This window comes from Liolophura sinensis, chromosome 10, assembly GCF_032854445.1.
Source record: "Liolophura sinensis isolate JHLJ2023 chromosome 10, CUHK_Ljap_v2, whole genome shotgun sequence".
Lineage (NCBI taxonomy): Eukaryota > Metazoa > Mollusca > Polyplacophora > Chitonida > Chitonidae > Liolophura > Liolophura sinensis.
Genome location: NC_088304.1, coordinates 27,202,815 through 27,229,002, shown reverse-complemented (window position 1 = coordinate 27,229,002; position 26,188 = coordinate 27,202,815). Strand labels below are relative to the sequence as shown.

Genomic DNA, 26,188 nt, shown 5'->3' with positions numbered 1-26,188 from the left:
CTGATATTGCAATAGATTATTCTGTTAAATATAACACACGCGTTCTTTAATTCGGCAAAAAGATTCTTGTAGACTCACAGAATATTGTGTTGAATATCACAGAATATTATGTTATTATAACAGAGTACATTCTAGCGTCTCTTTAGCGATATTCTGTTAAAATTAGCAGATAATTTTTTTTAGTGCAAAGTATGCCTTTGCGTCTTCATGGGGTCTGTGCCTACTCGACCCCATGTGCCTCATGGGCAAACTATGATTATTTGTCATGAATAAGTGTTGAAAATGCATCCAGACGCGCACTCATCCTTTCAACATTCAGCAAGCACGTGTGCTTTGTCGTTTAAGAAAGAATAAATGTGTTGCGCTTGCTAACCTTCATGGAGCACGTGTGTTTTGTCGTGTATCACAGATGAGTATGTTACAACATTCGCCAAGCATACTTGTGTGTCTATGTAATTATACGGAACATTTTGTGGATGAATGTTTAGTGTTTATGCGCTATCCAATCTGTACTGTAATTTGTCACCTTGAAGAACGCTTTGTGTCGAGGAGTGCTTTTTACACGAACTCTCTTATCTTCACCAAATCTGGTACAGCCACTTTTCATTCAGACAACTTTCCTGCTCAACTTCTCGACACGAAGTGAGGTGAGATTTATATGTGAAAGGCTCGGCCGTGTCTTAATGTAACCGCATGTGCACATTACGAATTCAGGCTGGGGGAGGGGGAGCAGACCAGAACACGTCGTCGATAGGGCCTGAAGGGATATCAGAATAGGTTTTGCCAGCTTGTATCTGATGTCTGGCCTAAAATGATACAAACAGACAGACAAAGCGTTCAATGACATTACCGATATTACGAACACAGTCCATTCACGCCCGACGTGTGGAGCTGCTCAGACGCCGGTCCTGTTATACTTAGTTGATATAAAATATTTTTAGGTATATAGAAAATTGTGGTTCAGTGTAAGGTACATATAATTTCGTCTACTGTAACTGGCTCTGTATTTACAGGCCTTAATCCATTATGAGCGAATTTTACATGCAAGCTGCGTAATCTGAAAGTCATAACTTTCCTTTCAAGTGACCTTGCTGTTTGGGTTTGTTGTTGGTGTTGAACCTGATACAAACAGGCCTTATGAATTCCCTCCAGAAGTATTTACAACACTAACATCTGTAAGGGTCAGACTTGCTTGGCGACGATATTAATCAATCGTATCCATACCCACATTAACAATGCAGCGTCACCATGTATGAAATTCCAATAATTTCTGTGCAATGTGGGAGTTAACACAAAGACTAGAGTTAACTCTATGGTTGAAGCGTTCTGAACTTGAGCATCTGAACTTTTATGCCTGAGCTCTGGATTGCAACTTTGTGCCTTAAATTGCAACTTTGTGCTCAAATTGCAACTTTGTGCTCAAATTGCAACTTTGCGCCTTAAATTACAAGTCTGCGTCTTGAATTGCAACTTTATGCCTTTAATGGCAACTGCCCACCACAACTGTCATGATGGTAGCTGTACCTTGTTTGTAAATAAAAATACAGCAAAATACATAGTGTGATAACAAGTGGAGTAAGATGAACAATTTCTGCTACAGATGACGGTCCACCTAACTAACCGTGCACTCTGTCTCCTGCTTCTTGTCCTCGGCTCCTCCGTGGCCTTAAGAGAACCAGAGGGTGAAGGTAGGTTCTCTCCGATTAGAGACAATTGTTGTGACACGGCTGAAGTATTGCTGAATCTCTTTACATGACGTGAATATCCTCCACAGAAATATAAATGTGTATATATGTATGATTGGGCTTACAGGGCACACAATAATTTCTCAGCCATATCACGACGACGAGTGAATAGGTGTGTGTGCATGTATTTTGTCTTCTTGTGGCAGGGCGAACCCTTACCTCCAAACTGCTGCCGTCACTCCAGTATAGTGCCGAAGACACCAGACATGACACCGCACCCAGTCACATTATACTGACACCGGGTCAACCAGCTTTGCCCGCTTAACTCTAACATCTCAATATGCGTTTGAATCTGAACGTCAAAAGTGGGAATATTTACCGGTACCAGTTATTTGCCAAAAATAGGTGGTTCCACCATAAACTCCGATTTCCTCTACTCATTAAATTGAAAGACAGTGGATACTGGTAACTGAAATATTCTTTCGTATGGAGCTAAACAAATAAAAAGTTATCGAGGTAAAGGTATTAGCTTACACATGTTCATTTTGTTCTTTTTTTATATTTGTTTTTCAGAGTGTTTAAAGGATGTTGTTTTCATCGTGGATGTGTCCGAGAGCATCACTGTTGAATCGTTCGAAGTTCAAAAAGACTTTGTGAAAAACATAACGTCAGAACTGTACATGAGTGAATTTAACGGTTCGGTCATAGCAACTCTAGCGTTCAGTCGGAACGTCTTCGGAGCAGGCTTACTTCCCTTTAAAAACATTACGATCCTCCATGAGGGTATTGACGGGTTGCCTCACGAGAGGGAAGGTACGCACACACACCTCGCCTTACAGCGGGCCAGAGACATTATAACGGAGCAAGGCAGAATCGGAGTGGAAAAACTTGTGGTCATTATTTCTGACGGAAAATCCAAATTTCCAGAGCGTACGATTCAAGAGGCCAATGCGGCTAAAGAGGAAGGTATCAGCATTGTCGGCGTGGGGGTAGAGGATTGCCCTTGTGCTTCGAATATTCCGGAACTAGAGCGAATCACGTCCCCTGGGAAATTCTACTTGATCAGAAGTCTTCAGGAGCTGTCCAGACTTGTATCTACAATAAAAGCTGAAATCTGTGATGGTAAGTAGTTTAGGCAGCTTTTTATGACACTCATTTACAAAATTGATTTTTATTTTTGGTTGTTGTTGTTGTAGTTAAAATAGAGATATTTAATCGGTATTGTCTTTATTTAATTCTTTAAATACTTTAATTTCCAGGGCTAAAGCTTAGCATCATGTTCAAATTTCAAATTTGGGGGGGGGGGGGGGGCAAAATAGGCGTTGTGAATATGTCCCCAAACACTTAGTCTGTCAAGACATAAAAATGCAATTATATGTTTATAAGTTTCTTTGAAAAATCGGAAGGTGTTCGAGAGGTAATCGAGTAGCGGAGGAATCTGGAAATATCAGCCAGACACGTAATCTGCACCCCTATTCAACATGATAAGATCAAGTAGGGGCTCATTTTTGCAGAGCTGTCGTGGGCCTATCGTTATTACCACGTCACACAACGTCAATGTAAACACCTAATGAATACGCAGCTCAGCATCGCGGCTGCGAATGTTTCTTAAGACAGTACCCCATGGCTCTTGAGAAAAGTCCAAGTTCGTCCAGCAAGCTTATTGCAATTTTAGGGTACCTACTGTGAGTCGATTGTGTCTTTTTACATAACCAAAGGAATTGCATACTTTCTGTCATCTTTTCCTGAAAATGCTATGGTACTCAATTTTTGCTTAACATATTGGCACTAAAAGCCATGCTGGTAGCAAAGTGAATTCGATATAATTCTGAATAAGAACTGAATAAGTCCACAGTGGAGTTAATGGACACTGGGTAAGGTGTCAAGGTGTCAAGCAAAGACAATGCTAAACTGAAGTATATATCAGACCTTTAAACAGCGTGGTGGGAGAGAATTTTCATTATTTAGAGACGCTTTTAAATTAACTAATTCGACGGCGGCCTGTTAGAATGACGTCTCATCTGTAACGTGCTTTAAAAATTTATTTCAAGGTCGTCAATTGCCATCAAAGCTCTGTGCGTACACAGAGTCTGTGTGTAAAACAAAAAACTTTACCTGTCACTGATAACTATATCTTAAGAATGTTTACAATAATAAAATCCAATACTTTCAATGTATTTCACCAATGCACTCAAATTCAACAAAATAAGCTGAACTATTTTCTCGAACCCACCTCCCGCTTTGAGGGTAGTGGCTTTATGTCAGGAGGTATGTTGTGACACATAAAGGTGCGGTTGTTCACTCGGTATCTGTCCAGTTTCCTCCTGTCATAATCTATGCGTCGAAACAGACATTCGTATACCAGCCGACCCTGAGATAAAAAGGGGTCGCTCCACAACCAAAGACCTAGGAAAAAAGAGGTACGAAAGATTTTTTTTTTTTTTTTTTTTTTTGTGATTGTTGTTTTACGCCGTACTCAAGAATATTTCACTTATACGACGGCGGTCAGCATTATGGTGGGTGGAAACCGGGCAGAACCCGGAGGAAACCCACGACCATCCGCAGGTTGCTGACAGACCTTCCCACGTACGGCCGGAGAGGAAGCCAGCATGAGCTGGTCTTGAACTCACAGCGACCGCATTGGTGAGAGGCTTCTGGGTCACTACGCTGCGCTAGCGCGCTAACCGACTGAGCCACGGAGGCCCCAGGTACGAAAGAAGGACGGAATTAGGCAAAGAGAAGTAGTCAACAGTTTTCAATAATGTCGAACGCATTCAAAGTTCTAGGCAAATGATGGAAACCAGAATTCAAATCGTGTACAATTCTAGTATAGAAGTTGTCGATAATAAAAGTATGTATCTCAGTTGCGCTTTAGACTGTGGGCAAATTCCAAATAAAAAATTAAGAGATGTGTTGACTGGATGTGGTTTCCCATTTAGGGTGATCAATGATCAACTCCCATGAAAATACATTACATCTGAAAAACTACTCGTCGGTGACATTGTTATTTCCGTCACTTTTGCTTGATCATTAAATTAATAATACTGATGATAATATAAAGAAAGATTCCACAACCTACATATCAAACAAATTAGGCAACTGCCTTCTACAAACGTTTCTTTGTCTGTATGTTTTATTAAACAGATTGTATACAATTATTTGCACACAGTGTATAGTATTATTTGCATACAGTGTATAGTATTACTTGCACACAGTGTGTAGTATTACATGAACACAGTGTATAGTATTATTTGCATACAGTGTATAGTATTACTTGCACACAGTGTATAGTATTATTTGAACACAGTGTATGGTATTACCTACACAGAGTGTATAGTATTACCTGCACACCGTGCAAGTAGCCAGGAACTCTTAACACATACAAACACAAGTAAGGTTGAAAATCTACTCCGCCCCACAGAATTATTTGCCCCAAGGAAACCAGTCGTTTTAGGCATAAAGGATGAACAATACGAAGTCAAATTGTTTAGGCGAGCAAAGCATAATTAGGATGTCAGTGATTCAAGTGTCAGTGATTCAAGTGTCAACAAGATTTGAAACTTGTATGCTTTTTTGCGTAGCGTACCTGGGACACACAAGAAATAGGGGATGGGCAATTTGCTCAGTGTGGCAAACATCGCAGCAATCTGAATGGCTATCGTACGTAGGAAGGTCTGTCAGCAACCTCTTTATAGTCGCAAATTTCGGGCAGAAAGCACGATTTCCTCTCGCCATAATGCTGATCGCGGTCGTATTAGTGCCATATTCTAGAGTAACGGTACTGAATAAAGTACAAATACATCAACTAAATATATCAATCAATAAATCTAAATCGTTTAACTTACACTGGGATAAGCCCCGACCGAGCACAGAATTTCAACTTTTTTGAAAAAAGACAATTTGCGGCTGTTATAAAATTTATCATCAGGAATTAAGCTGTTATGATTAAACTGAAAAAGGCTACAGGTAGTTAAGACTCACGTATGGTTTGTTCAGACATGACGTAGAATTCTCACTCAGGTTCGGGCAGATTTGTCAGATTATATTCTCTTTCACTTCCAGCTATTGCTGAATGATTAGGAATATACGTCAACAACATAACACACTATTAAAATGACAACAACTGCTTCTTATATCACAAGAGACGCGCAAAAATTCAAGCCATCAAAAAAGACATTTGGACTAGTAGCATTAACATAATCTTGGGTATCATTGGATTAAAATAATTCACTCTTTTACTGTCCTTGTAGGCAGAGTAGAGACACAAACGGTCATCACACCCTCCATGACAGTGGATTCAACCACCGCGATGAGAACTTCATTTATTCTCAAGGAAACTACAGACTCCTTCACTTTACCGCCCGAACCCAGTTCGCCAGAGTTCCCAATACCAACAGTGACATTACCAATTAGAGCGACTACATTTGTAACTGAACTCACTGTACCAACTATACCATCATTTTCAATGCCGATAACAGAGTCATTCACAACGAGAACCGAGCTAACACCAGGCAGAACCATGCGTGTTGAAAGCTCAGTTATCCTCCAGCCTACAACAGAATTACCACAGTCAACAACGCCAGTTTTAGTCCCACCTACTACGCTCGATACAACAGTTGTATCACAACCGACACCAGTTGTCACAACACCGGTGGTCGAATTAACATCATCACCAACGGACATCATTCCGCCAGCAACAATATCTCCAACGACAGGGATCTTTCCTCCAACAACAGAGTTCCCACGTCCAACCGCGCCAGTTGTCGTTCCACCTACTTCAGCCGATACAACAGTTGTATCGCCAACCACATCACTTGTCACAACGCCTGTGGTCAATACAACATCACCAACTACGGACATCGTTCCACCAACGACAGACTTGCCACGTCCAACAACGCCATTTGTCATTCCATCTCCTTCTGTGGATTCAACAGTTGTATCACCAATTACATCACTTGTCACAACGCCAGTAGTCGATACAACAACATCACCAACTACAGATATTGTTCCACCAACAACACAATTCCCACGTCCAACAACGCCAGCTTTGGTTCCATCTATCACGGTTGATACAACAATTGTGTCACCAACCTCATCACTTGCTTCGACACCAGACATCGTACCGCCAACAACAGAATTACCACGTCCAACAACGCCAATTGTCATTCCACCTACTTCGGTCGATACAACATCAGCAACGACATCAATTGTCACAACACCTGTAGTCGATACAGCAACGTCACCTACAACGGACATTCTGCCAACGACAGAATTCCCACGTTCAACAACGCCAGTTATTGTTCCATCTATTTCAGACGACACAACAGTGGTTGAATTAACAACATCACTAATTACAGACATCGTTCCGCCAACAACAGAATTTCTACGCCAGACTACGCCAGTTATCGTTCCACTTACTTCGGTAGACACAACGTCTGCATTATCTATCACAACCCCTGTGGTTGAATTAACAATATCTTCCACTATAGGCATTATTCCGCCACTAACAGAATTACCACGTGTAACAACGCCTGCTGTCGTTCCACCTACGTCTGTTGACACAACAAGTATATCACAAACCACATTAGTTGTCACAATGTCGGCGGTCGATACATCACCAACTACGGACATCGTACCGCCAACAACAGAATTCCCACGTGCAACCACACAAGTTGTTATTCCTCCTACGTCAATCGATTCAACAGTTGTATCAACAACCACATCACTTGTCACAACGCCTGTGGTCGATACAACATCACCAACCACTGATATCGTTCCACCAACGACAGACTTAATACGTCCAACAACGCCAGGTTTCGTTCCACCTACGTCGGTAGAAACAACAAGTGTATCACCAACAACATCACTCGTCACAACACCCCTTGTCGATACAACAACGTCCCCTACAACGGACATTGTACCACCAACAACAGTCTTACCACGTCAAACAACACCAGTTGTCTTTCCACCTACGTCAGTCGGTACAACAGTTGTATCACCAACCTCATCAGTTGACACAACGCCGGTAGTCGATACAACGTCACCAACTACTGATATTGTTCCATTTACCACAGACTTACCACGCCCAACGACGCCACTTTTCGTTCCACCTACTTCGGTCGACACCACAAGTGTAATGCAAACCACATCAATTATCACAACACCGATAATCGATACAACAATGGCACCTACAACTGACATTATACCGCCAACAACAGAATTACCAGGTGTAACAACGCCTGTTGCCGTCCCGCCTACTTCGGTCGACACAACAGTTGTATTGCCAACCACGTCAGTTGTCACAACCCCAGTAGTCGATACAACAGCACCAACTACAGATACTGTTCCATTGACGACAGAATTGCCACGCCCAACAACGTCTATTGCCGTCCCGCCTACATTGGTCGACACAACAGTTGCAACGTCAACCGCGTCTGTTGTCACCACGCCAGTAGTCAATACAACAACACCCACTACGGATTTTGTTCCATTGACGACAGACTTACCACGTCCAACAACACCAGTTTTCGTTCCGCCTACTTTGGTCGACACAACAGTTGTATTGCCAACAACGTCAGTTGTCACAACCCCAGTAGCCGATACAACATTACAAACTACGGATATTGTTCCACTAACGACAGACTTACCACGTCCAACAACGCAAGTTGTGGTACCACCTACTTCGGTCGACTCAACACTTGTGTTGCCAACCACGTCAGTTGTCACAACCCCAGTAGTCAATACAACATTACAAACTACGGATATTGTTCCACTGACGACAGACTTACCACGTCCAACAACACCAGTTTTCGTTCCGCCTACTTTGGTCGACACAACAGTTGTATCGCCAACCACATCAGTTGTCACCACGCCGGTAGTTGATACAACATCAACAACTACGGATATTGTTCCACTGACGACAGACTTACCACGTGCAACAACGCCAGTTTTTGTTCCGCCTACTTTGGTCGACACCAGAATTGTATCGCCAACCACATCAGTTGTCACCACGCCGGTAGTTGATACAACATCACCAACTACGGATATTGTCCCACTGACGACAGACTTACCACGTGCAACAACGCCAGTTTTTGTTCCGCCTACTTTGGTCGACACCAGAATTGTATCGCCAACCACATCAGTTGTCACCACGCCGGTAGTTGATACAACATCACCAACTACGGATATTGTCCCACTGACGACAGACTTACCACGTGCAACAACGCCAGTTTTTGTTCCGCCTACTTTGGTCGACACCAGAATTGTATCGCCAACCACATCAGTTGTCACCACGCCGGTAGTTGATACAACATCACCAACTACGGATATTGTCCCACTGACGACAGAATTACCACGTGCAACCACGCCAGTTTTTGTTCCGCCTACTTTGGTCGACACCAGAATTGTATCGCCAACCACATCAGTTGTCACCACGCCGGTAGTTGATACAACATCACCAACTACGAATATTGTTCCACTGACGACAGACTTACCACGTGCAACAACGCCAGTTTTTGTTCCGCCTACTTTGGTCGACACCAGAATTGTATCGCCAACCACATCAGTTGTCACCACGCCGGTAGTTGATACAACATCACCAACTACGGATATTGTTCCACTGACGACAGACTTACCACGTGCAACAACGCCAGTTTTTGTTACGCCTACTTTGGTCGACACCAGAATTGGATCGCCAACCACATCAGTTGTCACCACGCCGGTAGTTGATACAACATCACCAACTACGGATATTGTCCCACTGACGACAGACTTACCACGTGCAACAACGCCAGTTTTTGTTCCGCCTACTTTGGTCGACACCAGAATTGTATCGCCAACCACATCAGTTGTCACCACGCCGGTAGTTGATACAACATCACCAACTACGAATATTGTTCCACTGACGACAGACTTACCACGTGCAACAACGCCAGTTTTTGTTACGCCTACTTTGGTCGACACCAGAATTGTATCGCCAACCACATCAGTTGTCACCACGCCGGTAGTTGATACAACATCACCAACTACGGATATTGTCCCACTGACGACGGACTTACCACGTGCAACAACGCCAGTTTTTGTTCCGCCTACTTTGGTCGACACCAGAATTGTATCGCCAACCACATCAGTTGTCACCACGCCGGTAGTTGATACAACATCACCAACTACGGATATTGTTCCACTGACGACAGACTTACCACGTGCAACAACGCCAGTTTTTGTTCCGCCTACTTTGGTCGACACCAGAATTGTATCGCCAACCACATCAGTTGTCACCACGCCGGTAGTTGATACAACATCACCAACTACGGATATTGTCCCACTGACGACGGACTTACCACGTGCAACAACGCCAGTTTTTGTTCCGCCTACTTTGGTCGACACCAGAATTGTATCGCCAACCACATCAGTTGTCACCACGCCGGTAGTTGATACATCACCAACTACGGATATTGTTCCACTGACGACAGACTTACCACGTGCAACAACGCCAGTTTTTGTTCCGCCTACTTTGGTCGACACCAGAATTGTATCGCCAACCACATCAGTTGTCACCACGCCAGTAGTTGATACAACATCACCAACTACGGATATTGTTCCACTGACGACGGACTTACCACGTGCAACAACACCAGTTTTTGTTCCGCCTACTTTGGTCGACACCAGAATTGTATCGCCAACCACATCAGTTGTCACCACGCCGGTAGTTGATACATCACCAACTACGGATATTGTTCCACTGACGACAGACTTACCACGTGCAACAACGCCAGTTTTTGTTACGCCCACTTTGGTCGACACCAGAATGGTATCTCCAACCACATTAGTTGTCACGACGCCAGTAGTTGATACATCACCAACTACGGATATTGTTCCACTGATGACAGACTTACCACGTCCAACAACGCCAGTTTTTGTTACGCCTACTTTGGTCGACACCAGAATTGTATCGCCAACCACATCAGTTGTCACCACGCCGGTAGTTGATACAACATCACCAACTACGGATATTGTTCCACTGACGACAGGCTTACCACGTGCAACAACGCCAGTTTTTGTTCCGCCTACATTGGTCGACACCAGAATTGTATCGCCAACCACATCAGTTGTCACCACGCCGGTAGTTGATACAACATCACCAACTACGGATATTGTTCCACTGACGACAGACTTACCTCGTGCAACAACGCCAGTTTTTGTTCCGCCTACTTTGGTCGACACCAGAATGGCATCTCCAACCACAGCAGTTGTCACCACGCCGGTAGTTGATACAACATCACCAACTACGGATATTGTTCCACTAACGACGGAATTACCACGTGCAACAACGCCAGTTTTTGTTCCGCCTACTTTGGTCGACACCAGAATTGTATCGCCAACCACATCAGTTGTCACCACGCCGGTAGTTGATACAACATCACCAACTACGGATATTGTTCCACTGACGACAGACTTACCACGTGCAACAACGCCAGTTTTTGTTCCGCCTACTTTGGTCGACACCAGAATTGTATCGCCAACCACATCAGTTGTCACCACGCCGGTAGTTGATACAACATCACCAACTACGGATATTGTTCCACTGACGACAGACTTACCACGTGCAACAACGCCAGATTTTGTTACGCCTACTTTGGTCGACACTAGAATTGTATCGCCAACCACATCAGTTGTCACAACGCCGGTAGTCGATACAACATCACCAACTACGGATATTGTTCCACTGACGACGGACTTACCACGTGCAACAACGCCAGTTTTTGTTACGCCTACTTTGGTCGACACCAGAATTGTATCGCCAACCACATCAGTTGTCACCACGCCGGTAGTTGATACAACATCACCAACTACGGATATTGTCCCACTGACGACAGACTTACCACGTGCAACAACGCCAGTTTTTGTTCCGCCTACTTTGGTCGACACCAGAATTGTATCGCCAACCACATCAGTTGTCACAACGCCGGTAGTTGATACAACATCACCAACTACGGATATTGTTCCACTGACGACGGACTTACCACGTGCAACAACGCCAGTTTTTGTTCCGCCTACATTGGTCGACACCAGAATTGTGTCGCCAACCACATCAGTTGTCACCACGCCGGTAGTTGATACAACATCACCAACTACGGATATTGTTCCACTGACGACAGACTTACCACGTGCAACAACGCCAGTTTTTGTTACGCCTACTTTGGTCGACACCAGAATGGTATCTCCAACCACATTAGTTGTTACGACGCCAGTAGTTGATACAACATCACCAACTACGGATATTGTTCCACTGACGACAGATTTACCTCGTGCAACAACGCCAGTTTTTGTTACGCCTACTTTGGTCGACACCAGAATTGTATCGCCAACCACATCAGTTGTCACCACGCCAGTAGTTGATACAACATCACCAACTACGGATATTGTTCCACTGACGACAGACTTACCACGTGCAACAACGCCAGTTTTTGTTACGCCTACTTTGGTCGACACCAGAATTGTATCGCCAAGCACATCAGTTGTCACCACGCCGGTAGTTGATACAACATCACCAACTACGGATATTGTTCCACTGACGACGGACTTACCACGTGCAACAACGCCAGTTTTTGTTCCGCCTACTTTGGTTGACACCAGAATTGTATCGCCAAGCACATCAGTTGTCACCACGCCAGTAGTTGATACAACATCACCAACTACGGATATTGTTCCACTGACGACAGACTTACCACGTCCAACAACGCCAGTTTTTGTTACGCCTACTTTGGTCGACACCAGAATGTTATCTCCAACCACATTAGTTGTCACGACGCCAGTAGTTGATACAACATCACCAACTACGGATATTGTTCCACTGACGACAGACTTACCACGTGCAACAACGCCAGTTTTTGTTCCGCCTACATTGGTCGACACCAGAATTGTATCGCCAACCACATCAGTTGTCACCACGCCGGTAGTTGATACAACATCACCAACTACGGATATTGTTCCACTGACGACAGACTTACCACGTGCAACAACGCCAGTTTTTGTTCCGCCTACTTTGGTCGACACCAGAATTGTACCGCCAACCACATCAGTTGTCACCACGCCGGTAGTTGATACAACATCACCAACTACGGATATTGTCCCACTGACGACGGACTTACCACGTGCAACAACGCCAGTTTTTGTTCCGCCTACTTTGGTCGACACCAGAATTGTACCGCCAACCACATCAGTTGTCACCACGCCGGTAGTTGATACAACATCACCAACTACGGATATTGTTCCACTGACGACAGACTTACCACGTGCAACAACGCCAGTTTTTGTTCCGCCTACTTTGGTCGACACCAGAATTGTATCGCCAACCACATCAGTTGTCACCACGCCGGTAGTTGATACAACATCACCAACTACGGATATTGTCCCACTGACGACAGACTTACCACGTGCAACAACGCCAGATTTTTTTACGCCTACTTTGGTCGACACTAGAATTGTATCGCCAACCACATCAGTTGTCACCACGCCGGTAGTTGATACAACATCACCAACTACGGATATTGTTCCACTGACGACAGACTCACCACGTGCAACAACGCCAGTTTTTGTTCCGCCTACTTTGGTCGACACCAGAATTGTATCGCCAACCACATCAGTTGTCACCACGCCGGTAGTTGATACAACATCACCAACTACGGATATTGTTCCACTGACGACAGACTTACCACGTGCAACAACACCAGTTTTTGTTCCGCCTACTTTGGTCGACACCAGAATTGTATCGCCAACCACATCAGTTGTAACAACGCCGGTTGTTGATACAACATCACCAACTACGGATATTGTTCCACTGACGACAGACTTACCACGTGCAACAACGCCAGTTTTTGTTCCGCCTACTTTGGTCGACACCAGAATTGTATCACCAACCACATCAGTTGTCACCACGCCGGTAGTCGATACAACATCACCAACTACGGATATTGTTCCACTGACGACAGACTTACCACGTGCAACAACGCCAGTTTTTGTTCCGCCTACTTTGGTCGACACCAGAATTGTATCGCCAACCACATCAGTTGTCACCACGCCGGTAGTGGATACAACATCACCAACTACGGATATTGTTCCATTTACCACAGACTTACCACGTCCAACAACGCCAGGTTTCGTTTCGCCTACATTGGTCGACACCAGAATTGTATCGCCAACCACTTCAGTTGTTACAACACCAGTAGTCGATACAACAATGTCATCTACGACTGACATTATACTGCCAACAACAGAATTACCACGTGCAACAACGCCAGTTTTTGTTACGCCTACTTTGGTCGACACCAGAATTGTATCGCCAACCACATCAGTTGTCACCACGCCGGTAGTTGATACAACATCACCAACTACGGGTATTGTTCCACTGACGACAGACTTACCACGTGCAACAACACCAGTTTTCGTTCCGCCTACTTTGGTCGACACCAGAATTGTATCGCCAACCACTTCAGTTGTTACAACACCAGTAGTCGATACAACAGTGTCGCCTATAACTGACATTATACCACCAACAACAGAGTTACCACGTCCAACAACGCCAGTTGTCGTTCCACCTACTTCGGTCGACACAACAATTGTATCGACAACCACATCAGTTGTCACAACACCGGTAGTCGATACAACGTCACCAGCTACGGATATTGTTCCCTTTACGAAAACCTCTCCAACTGCCGACATTGTTCCTCCAACAACAGAATTCCTTCGTCCAACAACGCCAGTTTTTGTTCCGTCTATCACGGTCGATACAACAATTGTGCCACCAACCACATCACTTACAACAGTGGTTGAACCAACATCATCAGCAACGACGGACTTATTACCATCTACAACAGAAGTTCTGCGTCCAACAACTGTCATTTTGATTCCACCTACTTCGGTGGACACGAGTAGACTGACACCAACGACGACATTTATTCTTCCGTCGACTGATGTTGCTACATCCGAGTTAGTCACATTAACTCCTTCTTTTGTACCATCTACCACTTTTGTAAGAACAGAAACGGTTTTACCATCGACTATATTGCAGACTACGTCCACAGTATCGCCCTCGCCTTCTGTACCTGTAACTATGACGAGCCGTATTGTGAGTACGACCCCATCAACCGCAATACGCACAACTCCGACGGCTGAGAAAACTACACCCGGTTCAGGTAGGTTATTTTTCATGTTATTGTAGTCCCGTGGGTTGAGTTAAATAATGTACACTGACGAGAAGGCTAAATCCTAAGCGAATCTGTATTGGCATCTTCAAATTTCACAACTGTGTTATTTCTCTGAGGCTAACTACAAGAGGCCTATCGTGAACTTATTAGGAATAATTTTAGATAGATTGTCTGTGCTGTTGAGGAGAAAAATATCCGTCATGAAAGCTAAACAAATTTGGAGGACATCACAATAGGTACCGTCATCGTGATTTCAGATCCCTGTGTGGATTGTTTGTTCCTGAACGGCATCGGATATAACCCCCACCCTGAAAATTGCCAGTTCTTCTACCAGTGTATCCCCAGGGGATTTGTCCTCGTGCCCTTCGTCAAGTCATGCCCTGCTGGAGAATTCTGGGATCATAGCAAACTTTCCTGTGCTCCCGCAGCGACTGTCATCTGTCCTATTGGTATGTAGAGCTCATCTGGAAAGCTTTTAAGTTTCTCTTTTCACTTGCGCAAAAGAATTGACCAATATTCCACGAATATAGTGTCTTCAAAACAATATGATTCTATCCAATGGCAGGAAGAAAGAATTCAATTCTTATGGCTTTTCGTTACATCAGCAGTGTCTTATCCATCTGGTGGCCACGAGAATAGTCAAATGAATAAATCAGTATGGCTTTAAGCCACATCGGCAGTATTTCAGCCATGTCATGGCCATGAGAATACTGAAATGGATAAATGGATACGGCATTAAGCAACATCGGCAGTATTTCAACCACACCGTGGCCATGAGAATACTGAAATGGATAAGTCAAACTGGCTTTAAGCCACATCAGTCACATCGTGGCTATAAGAATAGTGGAATAAATGAATCAATATAGTTTTACGCCTTCTCGGCTGTATTTCAACAAGCCCATGGATACCGAAAGAATAGAATGAATAAATGATTGTGGACTTACATCACAACGGCAGTATTTTTATCGTAACGACAGCGGAGAGAATAGTAAACGTACATGTAGACCAAGGGCTTTGTAATTCATATTCGTTTTAGTTTGTTGAACAGCTGTTTTTACTTACCCCTTTCTCTCATGTTTGTAGATCCTTGCAGATTTAACAGTTCTTTGGAAAGCTACGCGTATAGCGGCAACTGTAACGCGTACTGGCGTTGCCAGTTGGGATTCACGTGGCGAACAGAGTGCTGTGCGGTGGGCGAGTCTTACATTCCGGGTCAAGGGTGCACATCCTCTGTGCCTTGCCCAGATAGGTGCCCCTTTATTCCCAGCGCTGTTCCCTCTACAACTGCTGAGCGTACGTACACAGAATGTCCCTGTATAGGCAAAGGGAGGAAACTCAAATATCAGAAATTGAAAACTATGTTAAGGTGATAAAGTGCAGGATTAACACGAGTCGCATAGGCATGAATTGTATGCACAAAATATATTCCTGGCGCTTTTAGCCAGATGTTGGTAAAATACATTCCCCGCAAGTAAATAATTAAAAAAATAAAAATAAAAAAACAGCAATCAAATAAATAAAATGTCAAAAATATAGTTCATTTTCTTTCAGAAAAGATCAGACAACGGAAATATATCGATGAGTTAATAGATATTGCATTTTATATTAGATTTTATTATATATTAATATCTATTATAATTCGGATATTCTTACCACGCAAAACCCCGGACGAGTATAAACTGAGATATATCCCGATGCAATACTCCGTACAGCGCATGCGTCCCTCACTACATTTCGCTTTACATCAATGCCACCAATAGTTAATTTTGTACAGAAATTTGAAACAACGGTGAAAATCCAAACGATCCGTGTCAACCTATGTCTCAATACTTTATACACAAGCAGAATCTTTATCTAAAGTAGTACAACGTGATTCTTACTAAAAGCTAAAAAATGTTATTGATAAATAATAATGATTAAATAGTTCCGTGGGAGGACACACGTCATAAGGCTATGTTTAAACGTGCTTCTCCCAGGCTCCAAAGATCAAGCTTGCCTATAGGTGGCAGTGATGTATAGTGAGAGATTGAGAGCGACGCATGCGCTGTAAGGAATATGTCTCGGTACATGCTTCTAGACATTCCCGTGTAATCAGTCGCGTCACAGGTAACAATTTTATCAATGTAAAAACAAGAAAGTCATACGAATATAGGTATGTATATATCCAAATGTACAAGGCCAAATTATGCATACCAAGTAAATTATACGAAAACCAAAAAAAAAAAAACCAAAAAAAACATTAGTCATAAATTGATTTGCTTTCAATGTGCTTCACCCCAAAACTATCAGTGGGGAGTTCTTATTGTCCAGAGGTTCTTGGAGTTGTTGATAGCGGACAAATGAATATAACGGCAGACGGAAATAAGTTTAATTCTTTCAATATGTTTAATATGTGCTGCGTTAGCATACTCTCTCACTTCTCTAGCAAATGTTCACAAACTTCAAGTGGGTACAACAGGATAGAAGTACATAAAGACATTTTCATGAAAATAATATTTCAGAATTTTAAAATCTCCATTTTCTGTCTCAAAATCAAAAGCAAAAAGCAGATAAAAATCAACGTTTTCTAACTATTGCACATGTCTTTTTGTCCACTGTAGCGTGCAATAAACGTGCTGTTCCTGGGGAGCAGACGAAATATTTCGAACAGCTCACACGACGATGGGAAATTGAGCGAGAATGTGCCCCGAACACTGGATTCTCCCCAGAAACTTGTTCCTGTTCTATTGTGATCACACCACCAGGGGCTAGACCCACAGACGGTAGGATCATGATGCCGAACGTGAAATCATGCCCACATGTGCTACTTCCGGTCTAAACACTGCAGTGTACTGTTTACGTTTATAATGTTATGAAGGTTTACGTTTTGCTTCCACGTACAATGTACAGCTTTTGATTATAGAAAAGAAAAAAAAAAAAAAAACAGATAAAGAAAGAAAACAGACAACTGTTTAGATCGGAAATTGGGGCATTTTATTTATATCTCCCGAGTCTGATATTTCGCTTTGTTCCAAGTAAACTGACAGGCTGGTATTTATTTGTACATAAATAGTACAGAACATCATTCACTAACTGCAAAGGTCTGTACAGAGGTTGGCAAGACATCGATTCGCTGTCCATGACACGTAGAAAGTATCTCTTAAGGCATATACAAATCGTACGTATCAATTAGGTCAGAATAAAATCTGTTACAAATTATACTTTTGCACATCTCTGGGAAAGAAAGACGGAATGGAAACTTTGTTCTTTTCACACAAACTAATTCTATACCATCTATTCGGTGATACTGTAAATAGTAAGCTATCTTAACCATATATCAGTATCGTAGAGAATGCATTTCGCTTACATAAAAATTCAGAGGAAGTACGTCTGAAAAATGGGGACAAAGCAAAGTTATCACCTTTATTGCTTACAAAAAATGGAGAAATTTCGACCACGTTTCATTTATTCATTTATACACATTTTTTCACTTACAGTCTGCAGACCGTTCCTCTATTTGCCATTCGACAATGATTTGAAGGACCACTCCGAAAACCGGCTCTCCGTAAAAGTCGAAGGCGCGGTCATCTTGAACAAAAACTCCAGCTTCGGCAACGTTGGCGACGGGTCCGCCTGCTTCGACGGAAGCAGTCGCCTGTTGATCTACAGTTTCGCTGGAAGAGACTACGGCCGGAAGTTCTTACTGAGGTTCCGGTATCGCGAGGCCAAGAGGAACACGAGTACAAACGGTGTATCAGAAGCCCTGGTGACAAACGCCGACTGCTTCAGTCCTCCTTCAGTGATAGTCTCCTTCAACCGTTCTGAGAGCACGACCACCGGCAGGCTGCGGACAGCGTTGTCGAACAGACAGTCTACCATAGACAACGTAAACGTCTACTCTGTACACATTCAGTCCCATGTTATGATCAAACACTGTTTGATCATAACTACACAACTTGTACTACGGTCTGCTTTCTTTTAGCCAGTCGCTTATATTGTACAGTCTATTTCTTTTACCCACTCGCTTATTCCCAGCCGTCTGTAAACTCGTACCAGCTACCAAAATTGCCTTTAGCTAGTGACACGTAACAACACACGATATGCACATGGATAGTTTGGAAGTCCATATTCTTGCACAGAAAATGAAGTTAGAACAATTTTACTAATTCGTAATGCTAAACTGCATAAGCTCGCTTTTCGACGGCAAGAACTCATTGCCTCGGGTGACGGCATAATTATTTTTTAAAAAGTGGTATGCTGGATATTTGTTCTTACCACATGTTGGTGCACCTATTGTAAAACAAATTACTCTCCACGCCCAATGTCCAGCATGCCACTTGTTCTTGAAGAACTATGACACCAGCCGAGGCAATGAGTTCTTTGTGTTGAAACCAGGCTTTTGGAGTTTAACACTGGAATAGAAAAAGTGTTTTAAGTGCATTTTACTTACAATAACACAAACTTGCAACATATCAATGTGTAGAGCTTATGGTGTTACGTACTAATAACGAAAGGTAATTTTGCCACCCAGTATGACTGATTTTACAGATAACTGAATATAGTCCATTGTCCAAAAGAAATAAATTATGATAAGTCCAAGAGCGTATTTGAATGCACATAACAGTTCACATGGCGGAAATCAAAACAAATGGCCATTTATATCTATCGAATTATAGGCTTTGGGAACAGCCCAGTATTTAGCACTGAGGTGTAACACATTTTCATTTGTAGAGTCTTTACTTGTGATTTTTTGTAAAAAAATCGATCAACGCAATTCAATCAAAATTTTGTATATTAATTTAGAATAGCTCAAATATTTACCTTTCACAAAACATTAGACGAATCATTTCAAATGTTACAGTTAAAAATCGGTAATAAAGTTCCGATTATTTAGAAACCAGGTGTCATTATAACGGTAATGCAGTAGTATGTGTGGTTCAGTATACATTGCAACTTTCAACAACTTTCAAAAGTAATCATGGAAACGTTCATAATTGTGGTTTATTCATAGTATTTATCGTTTTTTTTCACAGTTCGGTGTGTGGAAAATGGTAGAATACCGCTATAATGGCACAACGTATACCCTCACTGTAAATGGAGAAGTGAAGAGTGTGTCCGCAGCTGGTAAGACATTCGAAAACGGACTTCATAGATTTTAATCAAGGTTCTCTCTGTAGTTATGGGTTAAAACGTTTTTATGTTCATGTTATTAACCTTGTACGACCTGTGCTTGTCGTAATTGTGCCTTACATAAAATCTGACGTGTGAAAAGGCCTAATACATGCTGACCATGAAATGCAAAAACATTTTGTCGAGTAATGTGTCAAACGAGCGATATGTGCATACATTTGTTTGTTAGGTTTACTTGAGAAAATAACGTTTCAAGGGAAATAACTTTTGTCCGCTTCATTTACAGGAAATATACTAAGAGTTCAACCAGCACTTCAAATATCACACGGCTGTCCTCTCGACGGGGATTACCTGGGCTTTGTAGGATATATAGATGAGGTAAATGGATTTTTCTTGTCTTTTTTTTTTTTTTTTGCTTTTTAACAACAACATTACACACAGGATAACTTGTCTTTCATTAATATGCCACACATTTTGCTGGATGAAACAAATGCGTGGCATATAGGAACGTGTGTACACCTGCGCATGACTTCAGTTTCCTCAGTGGATAAACCAGTCAACGTAATGGGACTGAAATGCAATTGGATAGAGCTGACATAATAAAATGCCCTACTTCGCTAGGTGAATTTTCTTCAAAATGATAAGACTGACACTTGAACACGAGTCGAAGTGTACAACAGGCAAATCCAGCTCCGAAAGATTAATTTTACTTGATTTCGCTCCAGTATTATGGGTATAATGTTAATCCCTACTTAAAGGAGTAAATATTTCAGAAAATGAGTATATATTCAACTGACGTTTGTTCTCTTATTTTCATTCCAGGTGGAGGTTTACTTTAACTGCTTCCCGGACGAGACATGATCTTGGCTGTAGCAATAGGGTAGGATAACCACATCACAGATTCTACAACCTGTGTTTCCGACTTCAAGGATAATTGCACCCCCGAGACCGGAAACAGTATTTGGTGAATTTTGATTTTAATAATTACGAAACAAGGCCTATTCGCAGATGTGATGTTTGGATATGAAGTAGACCGGATTTAAAATGCGAACCTCAATTTCTCTGTCTTAATTTTGCCTTGTTTATTTTGAAAGTTTTCTAAGGTCTGTACAGTTATTTTTGTAACGGATTATTGCTATTAACAAGTGTTTATATTAAAACGACCAATGTCCATTTTTAGGAAGCAACCGACTGCATTTGCAAGGAAAACCAAACATTCGCCTTTAATTACATTCAGGGAATGACATTCTAGTGACAACTCAAGAGCTACTATAAACACAATCTGTCAGCTAAGGCTCGTATGTGATTGAACAATAACGTTTAGTTCTTGGCGTTGGAGAAAAACATTCCATAAATTTTTTGATCGGTTGAAAAGTTTTCCAACAATTTTATATTTACTTCACCGGGGCATGGTATGTGATTATGTGGTCACGTGTGGCCTATGTGTTGCAGGCTTTTTATATATATTTGGTTATAATGATCACTTGTATACCTATTCTGTCTAATAAATCTTGGTGTATCGAAAAACTGTTTGCTTTTTACTGGCGTTGTGTTTGTCACGTCGAACAGCGTAGTTCTCCAGAATCGTGACACGATTCGCCATGTTGATGGAGTGCTCCAGCAGTCATTGGCTCTCGAACACAAAAACTGCCTTCCAAGCATCCCATACATTACAGCATGTCCTTCAGAAACCTGTTTCATTTCAATGGTCGTAACTTATTTTGGAATGACACTGAATATTATGTTTGACAAACAAATGCAACAATGCTTTCCTTCCCAAAGCAACCGTAAATTAGTGGCCACGCATTGTGTGTGTAACTAACACACTAGGTGTGTTCATCTTCACATATTTTGAGAAAATATCATCGATCTTCAAACTTTCGGATACTAAACGTGGTATACAGCTATCTCATATATTCAGGTCCCCTTCAGAATCTTATTTTAGGAGGACATAATTAAAATCATTTCGAAGAAATGTCAAGTTTAAATTAGTTTGCGTAATTATGCCTTGAACAGCAGCCGTTAAATAAGGTTGTAAGTGTATTTACAGATATCTGATGTAAATGATCGAAGAATTTTTTACTTTCTGAAGAATTTTTGCACTTATTGAAGAAGTTTTCAATGACTTAAGACTTTTTAACCTCCAGAAAACTTTTTCACTTACTCTGGAGAATTTTTCACTTATGCGATGGCGGTCATTTTGTCGGTGGATAAAACCCGATATGCAGGTACGCACGCCACGTTAGACTGCGCAAGCAATTCCAGCAGCATGAGTGACTGCTTATGGGTACCAAAATGGCGAGTTACTGAGGGACTTTCCCAAGGGCCACGTACAGATTTGATCTGGATTGGTATTCTACGGGTGTAAGGCTGTGTGAACAACTCACTGACGGCGGTCGACATCTAATTGTCACGTTCAAACCCTGTACAAATGATGTGGTCGGAGAAGTCTTGAAAATGTTGAAAAATAGTCGCACACATAACCACTGAGCTACGCCCCGGCCCCTTTGCCCGAATAACGCTTTCCGGGTCATGTAAAATACCCATTAAGTTCAGGTAACGGAATAAAGATAGTCGTGTGTTGGACAGGCGTTTGTAATTATGACTCAAGAAAGAAATCAGGAGGAATGGTTGGTAAAGCGAGAATATATGAATAAAACTTACATAATGACTGTGCAATACGTGCATTGCTGTCATCCCAGATGGTATTTCTCGAAGGCAATTGTCCATTTGTATATCACCCGTATTTATCTCATAACGATGCAGTCAAATTTCTGGACACATTTGGAGACCTGGGGTAAAACCCCGGTCGGGTGATATATTGTCAAAGACTTCGCAAATGGCTCCCTAATGCTTCGCTTTGCGCTCATCACTGATAGGTTACAGACAGAAAACAAGACTCATTGACCCGGTGTCAGTATAATGTGACTGGGTGGGGTGTCATGTCTGGTGTCTTCGACATACTTCAGTGGCCACCAAATAGTTGACTTTCCAGGCGAGTTAATATCGAGCCTTTATTTAGCATCTAAAGAAATACGGACAGGCGTAAACTGAAGCAGACTATAGACAATACACAAAATAGAGCAACTTTGTGGATTACCGGTACGTGCCTGAGCGTATCGATTGTACAAATGCAAAGTTAAGCGACGATGGATGAAACGCGCAACACACTGACATATGTAAATGTTTTGAGAGAGTGCCCAGCCATGAAGGAAAAGTTTATTCTTGAAGTTAATTTACTGGGTATCTGAATACAAAGGAATGTCTCTCTACCTGTATGTATGTTTAGGTATCACAATACACAGCATCCGTACGGTACTCAGTCCGAGATCACGATACACAACATCCGTACGGAACTCAGTCCGTGATCACGCTACACACCATCCGTACGGAACTCAGTCCGTTATCACGCTACACAACATCCGTACGGTGCTCAGTTCGTGATTACGCTACACAACATTCCCTACACCCAGTCGGTGATCACGCTACACAACATTCCGTACGGAACTTAGTCAGTGATCACGCTACGCAACATTCCCTATCCAACTCAGCCTGTGATCACGCTACACAACACTCGGTACACAACACAGTAAGTGATCACACCACACAACATTGAGTACACAATACAGTCAATGATCACGCTACAAAATATTCCCCATGGAACTCAGTCAGTGATCACGCTACAAAATATTCCCCATGCAACTCAGTCAGTGATCACGCTACAAAATATTCCCCATGCAACTCAGTCAGTGATCACGCTAACACAATGATCATGCTGCGCCTTGTCGTCAAAGGGCACTGTGTTCTGCATGCTGATTTTGTACATAATGTGATAAAAGACTTACAGGTTACAAGTAAAACCGGAACAGCGACAGCAGTGTGGTGCTCAGCAAATGTTAACACGTAACCGGTACAAGAGGCCACTTGTTAGGATACATGTAAATGCTTAAACAGTATCAAATTATAAGCCCTCTTGGACCATGGCTTACGCAAAGTTCTGTTAAAAAAAATGCGGTGGTGTTAATTGTTAAAACGTGCATCTCTCGGGTCTATACTTTAGTTTAATTAATCTAAATTTATTCTATGAGAAGCAGGCGAAAGCCATTTACGCCATGTGGATTATTTCCCGCTAACATATTGTCGTCGATGCTTTGGTTTTACCCTCTTTGGTTTGTTTTATATATTGTATTCCTGAATAAACCAGGATTCTTTTGGGGGATTACGCATGCCGTGGCCTGGTCTCATTTTTACATCGTTTTCATATGATTGTTTATTATATTTTACAACAGTTTTGAGTAAACGAAATTGCTATTGAAATTGCATTTTTCCCGAATTCTGCTCGAATCACGGTTTTAGGGGGTACATAAGCTACTATTGTTTAAGTATTTACATGCACAGTTAAAATAAAACCCTGACTGAGGTAAACTGACTCACCTGTTACGTGTGACTATTTGCCACCTACCAAATCAACGACGTTGCTCTGGTTTCACTTCACGTGCTCTTGTCTAATATTCTGCATTAGTTCAAATAAATAACATCACTTTGGCCTCACATTACATACATATTTGTGTTTGATGATGGCGAAATGTGTTGTTTCTTTCGTTAACTGGCATGCAAATGGATGCAAAAGATAGACATAGAGAGTGGGCAATAACGTAAAGCACGCCTCTGACGCAAGGCCACATAGAATGTCCATATGGGACCCAAAATCATATCAACGGACAGAAAGTAGTGCTTTGTTTAAAAGAAAGCAACAATATTTCTCTCTTTTATTTGGCACTAAGCAAATACTTTCGAAGCAATATGTTTAGCTCCACTAACGATTTCCTTGTGCTGAGCCCGGTTTCCTACCACTGCAATGATAGCCGCCGTCGTATAAGTGAACTACTCTTGAGTAAGGCGTAAAACATCAATGAAATAAATGAATTTCTATGTTGACAATAATGTTTAAGTTCGTTGGTAACTAGGATAGGGCCTGTTGTTATTCGGGTTTCCCGGTGAACCTCTCCGCCAATGCATATGTGAAATATTTTTGAGTAAGGGCTGAAGCGTCAATCAAGTCTGGGTTGTTTCTCGTTTACAACAATCTGTAAATCATTCTGTCAATTTTATCTATGAATTACAGAGTCTGAACTATCCACACTGAATCAAGCTTCCAATTTTCATTTCAATACAACAAATAAAGTGTCAGTGTAAATTCGTTAATGAAATGTGAAGTACTCAAGTTTGTAGTTGTGCGAGATGGATTACTATCAAACCACTGAAACTTATAAATAATTTCATAGTAGGGCGTTAACCTGTAATCCGGTGAGTAGGCTAAAGCTGTTTGTCTACAAATTACACACGTGTCGCGGTTTCAAACCCGTCTATTGGAATGGAATTTGTAGACTCCCCTGATTTGCTCTCACTGTTTTATTGACTTGATAACAAGGAGCTGGTGGTCTCCGCGACTCATTAAGCTGGCCCCGTGGTATTGGTGAAAAGTTTCTGAGGATGGCCGTAAACAACAACGAAATAAATAAATCAAACCAACCAGGCAGTTTAGTCATAAAATCAACAGCTGGTAAAAACACAAATGAATAAATTATCAGATAAAACCAAATTTATTATTGTTTAACCGTAAATATTTTAACAGCAACCCGCTGATATAGCCTGTCTCACAAATAATATACATATATACGCTATACGAACTGGTAAAATCCGGCGAAATGAACGACTTGGGCCTTATAATGTAGCTCACAATCAAAAGTTCACCGAGCAAACTTTTGTAAAAAAGATTGTAAAAAAAATGTCGTATCAGGATGCTGTCGAAATATTTACTCCGGGTCCATGTGTCACAAGCTCTTTGACGGATGCCATGACAGGTATGTGAACGAAGGTCACGTCTTGTAGGTTACGTAAAGAGGCACTCCTTGTTGCTGTCTTCTGGATACACGGGGTTCTCTTTTGCAGTCCATGGCAGACTGTCCGCAATGGCGTTTTGCACAAGCAAATCTAATCGGTCCATACGCACTTAATTATCACGGAGCACACAAATACACGTAAAGCTGAAAGCGAAAAAAAAATGCATTTGGTTAAAGGTATAATCAAACCCTTTAAAGCAATGTCTCCTGAAATTAATTCACTAGTTTATGCAAAAGGAAATACAACACACAGTAAACAATTAGTATGCCAAAACACCTGATGTCT

The 26,188-nt window shown here is 42.1% G+C and overlaps 3 protein-coding genes across 3 annotated transcripts; 2 read left to right on the top strand and 1 right to left on the bottom strand.

The window, feature by feature from the left end:
* Positions 1-1,600: 1,600 nt before the first annotated feature.
* LOC135477053 (collagen alpha-1(XXVIII) chain-like) lies at positions 1,601-2,815 on the top strand. The gene is made up of 2 exons (XM_064757205.1): positions 1,601-1,688; positions 2,259-2,815. Exons 1-2 carry the CDS (start codon positions 1,601-1,603, stop codon positions 2,813-2,815), a joined length of 645 nt encoding a protein of 214 aa, XP_064613275.1.
* Positions 2,816-5,912: 3,097 nt separating this feature from the next.
* Positions 5,913-7,601, bottom strand: LOC135477052 (uncharacterized). The gene has a single exon (XM_064757204.1). It carries the CDS (start codon positions 7,599-7,601, stop codon positions 5,913-5,915), a length of 1,689 nt encoding a protein of 562 aa, XP_064613274.1.
* Positions 7,602-14,796: 7,195 nt separating this feature from the next.
* On the top strand, positions 14,797-20,860 carry LOC135477051 (protein PIF-like). The gene is made up of 6 exons (XM_064757203.1): positions 14,797-14,878; positions 15,148-15,339; positions 15,974-16,183; positions 17,491-17,652; positions 18,367-18,755; positions 20,822-20,860. Exons 1-6 carry the CDS (start codon positions 14,797-14,799, stop codon positions 20,858-20,860), a joined length of 1,074 nt encoding a protein of 357 aa, XP_064613273.1.
* The last annotated feature ends 5,328 nt before the right edge of the window (positions 20,861-26,188 follow it).

Bases quoted from the DNA above. Each gene is read 5' to 3' on its own strand.
- LOC135477051 (XM_064757203.1), top strand. From the start codon at position 14,797: ATGACGAGCCGTATTGTGAGTACGACCCCATCAACCGCAATACGCACA. The intron at 14,879-15,147 runs GTAGGTTATTTT...TCGTGATTTCAG, and splicing joins GAAAACTACACCCGGTTCAG to ATCCCTGTGTGGATTGTTTG. The intron at 16,184-17,490 runs GTACGTACACAG...TGTCCACTGTAG, and splicing joins TCCCTCTACAACTGCTGAGC to CGTGCAATAAACGTGCTGTT.
- LOC135477052 (XM_064757204.1), bottom strand. From the start codon at position 7,601: ATGTCCGTTGTAGGGGACGTTGTTGTATCGACAAGGGGTGTTGTGACG.
- LOC135477053 (XM_064757205.1), top strand. From the start codon at position 1,601: ATGACGGTCCACCTAACTAACCGTGCACTCTGTCTCCTGCTTCTTGTC. The intron at 1,689-2,258 runs GTAGGTTCTCTC...TTTGTTTTTCAG, and splicing joins AAGAGAACCAGAGGGTGAAG to AGTGTTTAAAGGATGTTGTT.